Source organism: Aotus nancymaae, unplaced genomic scaffold, assembly GCF_030222135.1.
Source record: "Aotus nancymaae isolate 86718 unplaced genomic scaffold, 86718_ANA_hifiasm-v0.15.2.pri h1tg000020l, whole genome shotgun sequence".
NCBI classification, from domain to species: Eukaryota; Metazoa; Chordata; class Mammalia; order Primates; family Aotidae; genus Aotus; species Aotus nancymaae.
The window spans coordinates 30,523,010-30,535,946 of record NW_026988432.1 but is presented as its reverse complement, the minus strand read 5'-3'; the positions used below and the strand labels follow the sequence as shown (position 1 = coordinate 30,535,946).

General features: G+C 41.0%; 1 protein-coding gene and 1 pseudogene across 9 annotated transcripts in view; one reads left to right on the top strand and one right to left on the bottom strand.

Moving 5' to 3' along the window:
• Positions 1-12,937, bottom strand: part of PIAS2 (protein inhibitor of activated STAT 2) — a 120,927-nt gene that overhangs the window by 43,702 nt on the left and 64,288 nt on the right. For all 9 annotated transcript variants that reach the window (XM_064379213.1, XM_064379214.1, XM_021670066.2 and 6 more), the window contains 2 exons: positions 2,648-2,698; positions 2,452-2,542 (listed from right to left, as the gene is read on the bottom strand). In XM_064379213.1, the coding sequence (XP_064235283.1) occupies positions 2,452-2,542; positions 2,648-2,698 (142 nt within the window). The remainder of the gene's footprint in view (positions 1-2,451; positions 2,543-2,647; positions 2,699-12,937) is intronic.
• On the top strand, positions 10,790-11,111 carry LOC110568085 (cytochrome c oxidase assembly factor 3 homolog, mitochondrial-like; annotated as a pseudogene).

Genomic DNA, 12,937 nt, shown 5'->3' with positions numbered 1-12,937 from the left:
CGAGGTGAGTCCACAGACACCAAAAAGCTCTCCATAGCTTTATCTTTCATCATAGGTGACGGGAGGGGCAAATAGCAATAAGTATCAAAGGTCTTATCTTTCATCATAGATAATGGGAGGGGCAAATAGCAATGAGCGTCAAAGGTCAAAGATCTTAGCAGCCAAGGGCAGTGGCTCACCCCTGTAATCCCTACACCTTGAGAGACCAAGGTAGGTGGATCGCTTGAACCCAGGAATTCAAGACCAGCCTGGGCAACATGGCGAAACCCTGTCTCTACAAAAATAAGCCAGGCACACTGTAGTCCTAGCTACTAAAAAGAGATAGGAGAATCGCTTGAGCCTAGGAGGCTGAGACTGCAGAGTAAGCCAAGATTGCAACACTGCACTGCAGCCTGGGCAACAGACTGAGAGCCTTTTTTTTTTTTAAAGGAAAAAAAAAGGAAATCTTAGCACATCCAAGGCAAAGAAAAATGGATATGAAAAGGCCATGAGACAGGTGCACAAGTTTGTGCTGTAATCTCTGATTTTGCCAGGCTTTCTTTCCCACACATGTGGTTACCTACTGGTATCTTTCAGCTCCAAGTAGGGCTGCTTATTCCCTTGGTTCAGATCTTTGTGCCAACTATCCAAATAAAAGATAGCTGCCAGGCGCAGCGGATCACACCTGTAATCTCAGCACTTTGGAAGGCTGAGGTGGACAAATCATGAGGTCAGGAGTTTGAGATCAGCCAGCCAACATGGTGAAACTCTGTCTCTACTAAAAATATAAAAATTAGCTGTGTTTGGTGGCGGGGCACCTATAATCCCAGCTACTCAGGAGGCTGAGGCAGGAGAATTGCTTGAACCCAGGAGGTGGAGTTGCAGTGAGCCAAAATCGCGCCACTGCCCTCCAGCCTGGGTGACAGAGCACGACTCCATGGGGGGGCTGGGGGCGCACGGGGGAAAGAGCTCCTGAGAGTCTTGTTGCTAGTAGCCAGAAACCTGAGAGACTAAATGTCCCACCTGGGGAAACAGGTCTTGGCCATATAAGCAATCCTCCCTGACCATACCTACTCAGACTCTGCAATTATCCTTCACTCCCAGACTGTCTCAACGGATTTCAGTCTCACATGTGTCTTTCAAAAAGAGTCAGTCAGTGATGCAGTGTTGCTCAAGCCCTGTAAAATTCACAAAGCAAGTATTTTCTCAGGTCTCTAAGTCCACAGGCTGTGTATGAGACTCCTGACAACCAAGAGAAGTCAGATCCCTCTGTCTACAAGACAAGAGTACCTGGTCATGGCTTTCTTCACTTTGAGGCTCAATTCTGATCACTTGGCTCTGTAGAGCCCAGAGTCCTAGACCATATATATTGTCTGACTTGCTTAGCTACTCATGAGTATTGCTCATATATTAGTCTAGAGCCCAGTCTCGTGTTCAGCAGGGATATTAAACAGCTTCCCCACTTTCTCAATAGTTGCAAAGAGTGTCAGCTCTGGTGAAATGACAACTGGGCGTAGTGGTGGAGTCACTGCTCTCTTAGAGATTCAGTTATAGTAAATACACCTCCAACTTTGTAGTGCTTGACAAACATGTCATGTACTATTTTTTTGATCATGGCTTTGCTGGCCTTCTATGGAATGGTGCCTAATTTAGTAATATATTCAAGGCCTCAATGGAAGCCAATACATAGTCCAGTTCTACATTTATCATTTTATTATTTTAAGACTTGACTAACAAGATTTGAAGAGTCAAAAGCCATCTATTAGGCCAGAAACAGGCTGTATGCAACCACACTGTATATATCCTAGGTGATGAAGCCCATATACTGCCTCTCTGCTTAAAAGGGTTGTCAACCAACTATCATTGCACCCACCCACCACCACAAGTGAATGCATCATCAAGGCCCAAGCTGGGAATTCTTGATTTCTATAGTCAGCTACTCTCAGCAGCTTCTGCTTTCCCCATGTCATCCACAGGCCAAGCCCAGCTAATTCAGATATCCCACACATGCTATCCAGTACATGAAACTGCCCAAGTCCTCCCCTTCAACTATGCTGTTTGATATGTTCTCAAGAGTGTTTCACAGCATCCTTGATTTGTTAGGCAAGATGCTGCTCCAGGTTCTAGCCAGATGCAGTAGTGCACAACTGTTTAGTCTTCACTACTTAGGAGGCTGAGGTAGGAGGACTGCTTGAGCCCAGAGGTTCAAATCAAGCCTGGGGAACACAGCAGGACCCTGTCTCTTTAATTTAAAAAAAAAAAAAGATATTCCAGGCTCATCTTTCCATCTCCTTCAGACCTGAAATAAGCCATTTATTATTTATCCAAGAAATCATGGATCACTCTAGTGGAAAACAGTATTTAATCTGGATGCTAAAACTGTTCATTAGTATTCAGTTGTCACTGTTTCTAGGCCTTGTCAGTGTTTATATTAAACTTATATGCAAATCTGGTGAATAAAAAGCAACTTACAGGCAAAGGAAATAGCTTCCCATTTACTTTTATACATAGACTATTTGGATAGTTATCTTCTTGAGGGCAACTTGTTTCTGCCAGGCAAAGTCTGTATTAATAAAAGAAAAAAAGTATTCTTAAATAGTGTGCTCAAACATTCTTGTGTGTTTTAAAATTCAGCAAGAACAAAATTAAGAGAAAATTTCAAACTTACCTCAACTGAACTTGTACTGTATAATCTCTCCTACCACCTGGCAAAAAATCCCTGTTGGAAAGAGAAAAAAAAAATGGGTTACAAAAGTACAATGAGAATTCTCAGAACAGTCTCACCAGGAAGAAAAAAAGGAAAAGCATTATTTTTATTTTTCTTATTCCCTAAAAGATGAACAATAGACTGCCAATAATACAAGCCTTAATCAAAACACTGTAATGATGACAAACCCGATTTGCTTAACTTCTAGCCATATCTTTATGGCAATCTTAAGGTATTTTCAATGCACCGGAACTTTGAAGATGCAAAATTTATTTCACAGATATCACTTGACTAACATGCAAGGAAGCAGTCTAGGTTCTGAAAGAGTTTTAATAAATCTATTTGCTTAGCGCATTCTAATCACTTGAAGACTTTTTTTAAAATATAAAGACCTATTCACTAGATATTCTTATTGATCTTAAGTACAGCCTAAGCATTAGTAGTCTTTATAGCTAACTACGGGGATTCTAATGTAGACCCAGGATAAAGAATTAGTGCCTAGAATCTCAGCATCCCCATACCATCCAACTTCATAATTATGTATCCAATTAAAGATACAGAACCTCTTACAATTTCTAGATGATACTCTAATGGTGCCATATAAAATATATTTCAGATTGAACCCTCCAAACTCTTGCCATGCAACATGGAGTCCACGGGAGAGCAGCATTGTTTTTCCCTAGGAGCTTGTTAGAAATGCAGACTCTCAGGCCCCATCCTAGACTATAGTATTAGAATCTGCATGTTGGGCCGGATGTGGTGGCTCACACCTATAATCCCAGCCCCTTGGGAGGCCGAGGCGGGCAAATGATCTGAGGTCGGGAGTTCAAGACCAGCCTAACCAACATGGAGAAACCCCATCTCTACTAAAAATACAAAATTAGCCAGGCGTGGTGGCACATGCTTACAATCCCAGCTACTTGGGAAGCTGAGGCAGAAGAATTGCTTGAACCCAGAAGGCGGAGGTCGCAGCGAGCCAAGACTGTGTCACTACACTCCACCCTGGGCAACAAGAGTAAAACTCTGTCTCAAAAAAAAAAAGAATAGAATTAGAATCTGCATGTTAACAAGATCCTCAGGTAACATGTATACACATTACAGTTTTAAGAAGTATTATCCTTAGCCATTGTCATAAATCTCGTCAGAGAGAAGATCACTAGAGTGTAGTCCTTTCTTGAGAAGCCTGGAGTACACTGAACCTTCATGGTGCTCTAACTGGGCCAGTATTCTCATTGTTCCCAATCCTCTAGCTCCACTGGAAGGCAGTACAGCACAGCAGCGATAACCGCCTTAAGTTCTACAGTCCCAAACTGCACAACATCACACAAATCATGTAACCATTCTGTGCCTCCTTTTCTACAACTGTTAAAGATGGAAAATTACTGCACCAACATCATCAAGTTGCTGTGACAATTAAACATGTTAACAATACATGTCAAGTGCCTAAATATAAGATGTGCTCAACAAATGGGAGCAGCTGGCTACTGTGACTATTTCCACTCTTCCCACTATTCTCCTTACCAAGAGCAGTCTTCTCAAATGCTATTCAAAACATCCCAATATCCTAGACAATACTGACCTCTTCTGAGCAACCCATTATCACTCCACTCATTCAAATCAAGAAACATTTCAAATTCTGAGCAGTGGAACTTCAAAGACAAATAAAACATAATATTTGCTTCAAAAGATTTGTATGCTAAGTAGGTAACTGACATACAACACCTAAAATAAAATATGGTAATTGGTACAGTACATTATGAAAAGTAAGTGCTATAGAAAAAGGGAAAATTTTTGTCTTGAAAGTTCAAAGTTGTTATCACAATTAGTCCAACCAAACTAGAAAACAGGGTTTTCACAGCAGTGGTTCTGCCTACTTCTGCTTAGTGGCTCCACTAAGAACATGAGTAACTGTGGGTATCTAGTGCAGTGATTCTCAACAAAAAGGTAAGGCTGAGGATCAACCAGAGATAGAGATCAGAAACTTGTTAGATGGGAAACATGATTTGAAGAAGGAGAAATGACAAGAGATGAGCCTAGAAAGATGGACAGGAGCATAAAGGGTTTTGAACAGCTCACTAAAGATTTATACTTTATTCTGGCAAGAGAAATTAATATAAACTGGCCAGGTGTTGTGACACGTGCCTATGGTCCCAGCTAGTCAAGAGGCTAAGGTGAGAGGATCAATCGAGCCTGGACATTAAAGGCTGTAGTGAGCCTTGATAGTGGCACTGCACTTCAGCCTGAGTGACAGAGCAAGACCCTGGCTCAAAAAATAATAATAGTAATTTAAAATGAGGGCTTGAAAGCTATTAAACATAAATATAACTGAGCGATATTTACACATAAAAAATAGTAGGATTCAATGAATAACTAGATATTAGAAGGCAGGATGAGGGAAGGGGAGTTTCTACGATGATGTCCAGGTTTTGGAATGCTGCAACTGAAGAGATGGCTGTGCTACTCACCAGGACAAGAAGAGGCAGAGCAAGTTACAGCATCAGTCTCCCAAACCACCCAGTGAGGTGGTGATCATTATTCCAATTTTACACGCTGAGTAAGCGAGGTTTAGTCACCTGTCTAGGGGCATACGGACCTAAGTGGTTGCTTCAGAATTCACTTTCTACTTAGTATTACTCTAAAGACCATACTAGCTCCCTCAAAGGTAGAGTTGCATTGCTGAGTTTTGAATATTCAGAATGACACAGAACAATCAGTGAAGCACAGCAAACTGACAGGATGTGGTAAATGAAGAGTGGGCTATCAAAGAGGCCTCTCTATAGGCAGATTCCAATGCCGTTAGTGAAACAGGGAATACAGAAGGAAATACACTAAGCAAAAATCTCCCCAGTTTGTTCTTCAACTTTGCATCTTTGGTTCCTGGAATACGGTCTGGTCCACAGCAGACAGTCAATAAATATGTGCTGAATGAATGAATAAATAAGAACAAAAGACAAGCAGGTTTGAAGGAAGGCAAGTTCAATTTTAGATGTGTTGTGCTTGATGTCCTTGTAGGTCAAAGGAGAGACACTGAAAAAGGTGTCTGGAGGGAGGCGTTGGTAATTTTGCAGCCACCATTAAAAAAAAAAAAAAGCACATTCATGAATATTATCAGACAGTAGCAAGAAGAGAATCCCAGACTGATTCCTGAAAATGGGTACAAGAAGTAATTGTAGGGAACTGAGAGAGCATGGTTAAAAATATTCTAGTACAGGGCCGGGCGCGGTGGCTCACGCCTGTAATTCCAGCACTTTGGGAGGCCGAGGTGGGTGGATCATGAGGTCAAGAGATCGAGATCATTCTGGTCAACATGGTGAAACCCCGTCTCTACTAAAAATACAAAAAATTAGCTGGGCATGGTGGCGCATGCCTGTAATCCCAGCTACTCAGGAGGCTGAGGCAGGAGAATTGCCTGAACCCAGAAGGCAGAGGTTGTGGTGAGCCGAGATCGCGCCATTGCACTCCAGCCTGGGTAACAAGAGCAAAACTCCGTCTCAAAAAAAAAATATATATATATATATATATATACTAGTACAAAATGGAAGGAGCAGCACTGAAGGCAAGAAGAGAACTGAATCCAATGTTCAATCTTTGCAAGATATAACAGAAAGAACAAAAAAACCTGGACAAGAATGTCAAGAATATATTCAAGCCTCTAGTCTAGATCTTACTACCACTACAGGCAAAGGGGAGGAGCTAGAAACACAGCAGTGGTTCTCAAGTTGGCTGCATAATGGAAACCTGGGAAACTTTAAAAACCACTCATGTTTGGGTTCAATCCTGAGATTCTAATTTAACTGATGTGGGATAAAACCTGAGTATGTGAAGCTCCTAAAGCTCCCTAGCTAATGCTAATATGCAGCAAAGTTTGAGAACCATGGGGACAGAAGTAGTTAAATGACACAAGAAGCAATCATCTGAATCCAGAATGTACAGTATGTTAGAGTCAAATAAATCACTTTTTTTGGAAAGCAGACAGTGTTATAAAATAAAGTCTAATGAGAGAAACCAGGGCTTCTTAGAGAACTGATCGACTCCACAGTGTGGCAGACGTAACACAAGATAAGCGTGGAGCATCTTTCAGTGCAAGAAATTAAAAAGTGTTCAAAGTGGGTTTCAGGGAGAGAGGTATATCAAAAAAGTGTACGAACCAACCTGAAAGAACTTCTAACAGCCAAAGATAGAACAATTTGAGCAATAAAATTACTATAACATTGGAATATAACCCATAGAACACCTATGAGTCCATGCTGTTATAAATGAATAAAAAGGCTGGGCATGGTGGTTCGTATCTGTAAAACCACACCTATAAACCCAATACACTGGGAGACAGAGGTGGGGAGATCACTTGAGCACAGGTGTCTGAGTTTACCCTGGGCAATACAGTGAGACCCCATCTCTATAAAAAATGTAAAATTTAGCCAGGTGTGGTGTTGCACATCTATAGTCCCAGCTTCTTAGGGGGCTAAGATGGGAGAATCGTTTGACCGTAGGAGGTCAAGGCTGCAACAAGCCATGATCACCACCACTGCATTCCAGCCTGGGCAACAGAGCAAGACCTTGTCTCAAAAGAAAAAATAATAGGTCAGGCATGGTGCGTCACACCTGTAATCCCAACACTTTGGGAGGCTGAAGCAGGCAGATCACCTGAGGTCAGAAGTTCAAGACCAGCCTGGCCAACATGGTGAAACCCAGTCTTTACTAAAAATACAAAAATCAGCCCAGGCGTGGTGGAGAATCACTTGAACCTGGGAGGCAGAGGTTATAGTGAACCAAGATCATGCCACTGCACTCCAGCCTGGGTGACAGAGCGAGACTTTGTCTCTAAATAAATAAATAAATAAATCCATGAATGAATGAAAAGGAGACAGCTCCTCCTTGTAAAAATAAAATAACCCTAATGTAAAAAAGATTAAGGACAACAGAAAATCATCACTGGAGCACAAGAATGTTTTTTGTCAAAGTAATTCCTAAAGGAAAGATTCACGAGTGAACACGAAATTAATCCACAAAAGTCTGAAGAAAAACAGAATACTAGGTGCCTCATTTCAAAGTATCTCCACAAAATATTTATCATTAACAAAGGAAAAAATAGTAACTTTACAGTGCAGATACCTGGCAGCTAGTATCAGCCAAGTGATCAAGGTTAACATCACCAAAAATAAGATATCAATATTATATTGCCTGATATGGTAACCTGAGAAGGGCACATAATTTGAGGTATTCTTGTCAAAAATGCACAATTCCCATCTAATCATGATAAAACATCAGCCATACCCCAAATGAGAAAGAGTCTACAGAACACCTGACCAGTACTATTCAAAACTGTCACATCGTGAAAGACAATGAAAAACTAAGAAACTATAACGAAGAGAATAACATAACAATTAAATGTGATTGGGATTGTATCTAGGAACAGAAGATGTTCATTAGGTGAAAGATGGTGAAAATGAATATAGTCTGTAGTTAATACTACTGTATCAATGTTGATTTCATGGTTTTGATCATTGTACCAGGGTGACGTAAGATTTAATATTAGGGTAAACTAAGATGAAGAATATATGTACTATTTTTATAATTTTTATCTAAATAAACATTACTATAAAATATAAAGTTTTTAGGCCAGGCACAGTGGCTCATGCCTGGAATCCCAACACTTTGGGGGGCCAAGGTGGGAGGATCACAAGGTCAGGAGTTCAAAACCAGAGTGGAGAACGTGGTGAAACCCCGTCTCTACTAAAAATACAAAAATTAGCCAGGCATGATGGCACATGCCTGTAATCCCAGCTACTCAGGAGGCTGAGGCAGGAGAATCGCTTGAACCCAGGAGGCAGAGGTTGCAGTGAGCCAAGATTGCACCACTGCACTCCAGCCTCGGTGACAAAGCAAGAAACTGTTTCAAAAAAAAAGAAGTTTTAAAAATCTTAGGAGACATAAAAGTCAAAAGCAATACAGGGGCCTTGTCTGAATATTAATAATTTGAATATGAGCTGGATATTATTTCATATTAAAGAATTGTCAATTTTTTAGAGTTATTATGTTAAACATTCATCAGAGATGCATCTTAAAGTATTTCTAGGTGATATTATATGACATCTGTGATTTGCTTTAAAATACTTCAGAAAAAAGCACAAAGAGAAAGTCAGATATAGACTGACAAAATGTTGATAATTACTGAAGCTAGGTAGTGGGTGCCAAACGTTTACCTCCATTTATTGAGAGGGAGAATTTTACTATTTGATTATACAACTCTGAAAAGGTTGGGGTTTATATATACACATGTATGTGTGTGATCTTTTTATGGTTTTTTTTTCCCCCTTATGGAGGGAGGACTGCAAACAACATTATCTTCTTAAGACTTAAAAACAATGTTTTCTAAGCTGGACACAATAGCTCACATCTGTCAATCCCAACACTTGGGGAAGCTGATACAGGAGCCAATACAGTGATGGTTGAACAACAGTGTGAATATGCCGATATTCACAAGACCCTCTCTCAAAATAAAAGAATACTACTTTTATGTCTCCTAAGTTTTTTTTTAAACTTTTTTTTTTTTTGAGACAGATTCTTGCTCTATCACCTAGGCTAGAATGCAGTGGCGCAATCTCAGCTCACTGCAGCCTGGGCTTGAGCCCATGAGTTTGTTTGTGACCAGTTCAGGGAACACTGGAAAACAAAACTAAAGACCAATGACATAGTTTTTGGACATAAAACACATTGGGAACAAACAGTTTCTCTTCAAAGGAGTTCACCCCCTTGTCCTTTATTCTATTTTATAAGTAATCTTTCCTGCCTTTAACATGCCCAGGCATGTCTCCACCCACCAAGCCTGTAGCCAACCCACACCACCTTACTTTAAGTTGGTAGGTACAAGCAATAAACTTCCTGGTTCTTTGTCCTATTCTAAATGCTAAATGTAACCAATAGAGATCAGTTTAGATTGTATCGTCCAACCCCAATTAATGGGGGGAGCACACAGAAACAGGGATAGTTTTTAGGAATAAAATCCCTGCTTTCCTTTGTTGGGTGTGCTCTTGCCACTACTTTGTATGCAAGAAGCACGGCTCTGCAGAGGTAAATTGTCTTGCTGAGAAAACTTTTTGCCTGGGTGCTCATTTCCTTTGCAACTCAAAGCTCTTATTTCCAACAATTTGGGGGCTCGTCCAGTATCCCATTCTCCTCCAGGGAGGGGTGTCCAATCATCTCTCATAGACAATCAAGAAGAATAGCAAAGTCAAGCCACGTTAGGTAAGTCTGAAGCACAAAGTGTATAAATTCAAGAGGAGGAAAATTGTTGGGAACAAACAGTTTCTCTTCAAAGGGTTTCACCCCCTCGTCCTTCGTTCTATTTTGTAAGTAATCTTTCCTGACTTTAACATGCCCAGGCATGCCTCCAACCACCAAGTTTGTAGCCAACCCATACCACCTAACTTTAAGTTGGTAGGTACAAACAATAAACTTCCTGGTTCTTTGTCCTATTCTAAATGCTAAATCTAGCCTATTGGGATCAGTTAGATTGTACGATCTGACCTCAATTAATGGTCTAACCCCAATTAACGGGGAGGATACAGAAACAGGGACAGCATTGGGAATAAAAACCCCTGCTTTCCTTTGTTGGGTGTGCTCTTGCCACTGCTCTGTATGCAAGAAGCACCCTTCTCCGGAAGTAAATTGCCTTGATGAGAAAACTTTTTGCCTGAGTGCTTGTTTCCTTTGCGAATCCAAGCTCTTATTTCCAAAAAATATGATTTCTCATTTGTTCTATTTTATTTGTGTATTTATTTGGTAGTTGGTTTATTACTATCCCAAAGATTGCTGTAAGCCAGTCTATCTATCTATGTACTATGCTTTGGGACTTTACAGAGTCAGATTACAAAATCATTGAGATTTTTGTTGAGATATGTAATTTTAATAAAAGTGATGTGATTAGGCAAAGAATCTAAAGCTGGGTCCCAGAGTCTTCCACATAACAGTGCATCTTCAAGAAGGGAGGTGTTCAAAGCAGCTGCATGATCCATAAATCTGGATCTGCCATCTTGGGAGACTGACAATTCACATGATCATCTATTAACAATTCTGAGGCACTGCGAAAGGAGGAGCAGCAACATGGCAGCTTAGGGAGCTGGTGACCCTCTGGATGCTAAGTGTGTAGAGGACCCATTTGTTCAGCATTATCAACCCAACTCAGGAGAAGCTGACACCTATGCAAGTGCAATTCATGCAGCAGGTGCAGCTTGCCCAGTGGCAGAAGGCTCTACCACAGAAGTGGACTTCGAACATCATGACCAGTCTAGGCATTGGAGCCCTAGTATTAGCTATTTACAGATACACCTTCTACATGATTTCCGAGGAGCATTTCCTAGGTGAGCTAGAAGACAATGCCAAAGCTGCCTGAGCCCAAGCTCTGGCAAAGGCATCAGGATCCTAATCTGGATGAGTACTGGACATCTCCAACCTGCTGGAGCCCCTTCACATGGTGGATGATGCCCCATGATCCTGTAGAAATTGAATCCTGCTCACAACATCGTTGGCCTTCCTATTAACCTTAGACCATGACTGAGCCCAAGAAACCAGAGACTTACCCATTTGGCCACTGTCAAAAGAACAGAAGTTTGCCCATCTCACACTTGCTGTGTACAGTGACTGAGCCCTTATAGTTTGTTTCCTTGTTTGAGAGGTGTGCATGTGACCTTGGGTTTTCCCAAAGTTTCTGACTTTGTGTTTTAGCCCCTTCACCCTTCCAGGGATGCAACTGTTATGGGATTAAGTGTGGTAGCTCTGTGCAGTGTTAGAGCCTAAAGTGGAATAGAGTCAAGTTGAGAATAATAAACTGAATCATCTCTCCTGGAAAAAAAAAAAGATTATAAAAGGTCCAGCTATAAAGAACTTAGGTAATTATGGGCAGGCACAGTGGCTCATGCCTATAAATCCAGCACTCTGGGAGGCCGAGGAAGGCAGATCACTTGAGGCCAGGAATTCAAGACCTGCCTGGCTAACATGGCAAAACCACATCTCTACTAAAAAGACAACAATTAGCCAGGTATGGTAGCTCGTGCCTGTAGTCCCAGCTACTCAAGAGGCTGAAGCAGGAGAACCCCTTGAACCCAGGAGGTAGACGATGCAGTGAGCTGAAATCACACCACTGCACTCACTCCAGCCTAGACTACAGAGCAAGGCTCTGTCTTGGAAAAAAAAAAAAAAGAATTTATGTAATTAAGTACAGAATTTTCCAAACTTACTTAACTGCAACAATCTTATTTTTAAAAAGTTAACATTTCAAAGAGTGTTTTAATGAACAGCTGAAAAGGAAGTAAAGACCTCTAATGTACTCAATTCCTCACCATGCCTGGCTAATTGTTTTATATTTTTAGTAGAGATGGGGTTTCACCACATTGACCAGGTTGGTCTGGAACTCCTGAACTCCGGTGAACCACCCACCTCAAGCCTCCCAAAGTGCTGAGATTACAGGCATGAGCCACCATAACCGGACTTCTTTTTAAATTATTTTTAATTGGAAAATTGTACGCTACAGGTTTCCTTTCTTCTTACATCTCTTAGTTCAACTGCTCTTTACAAATGGTCTACCAATACTTTTCATAATTGTTTTCATATTTCTACTAATTTTTTTGGTCAGGATGGCTATATAGCTCTCTTTCCCCAAAACTGCCTCAGTTTATGTTCATATCCCAGAATAATTATTAGTAATGTTTACCTTCACTCTCAAAAATGCCCCAGTTTGGAATGCTAAAGTTTATGGACACCCTATCTTTGGGCTGTTATTATAAATTCTTTTTATATTGCTTTACCTGGAATAATTTTTTTTTTTTTTTGAGACAGTGTCTCACTCTGTCACCCAGTCTGCAGTGCTACAACACAATCACAGCTCACTGCAGTCTTGACCTCCCAGGCTCAAGTGATTCTCCCACCTCAGCTTCCTGAGTAGGTAAGACTCATTTTTTATTTCTTGTAGAGACAGGGTTTCGCCATGTTGCCCAGGCTGGTGTGAACTCCTGGGTTCAAGTGATCCTGCCGCCTCCCAAAGTGCTAGGATTACAGGCATGAGCCACCATGCCCAGCCCTGGAATAAGTTTTTCATTTAAAAAAATTATCTTTTAGGCCAACTGACTGTGCCATGGATGGCATGGTAACCTCTGTTTATTTTTTATTTTTTTCTTCTTCACTGTCCCAGTTGGAGGTAACCTCTGTGACCTGCACATACACTCCAGATGAGTTCCTGGAACTAGAAAGTCTGAA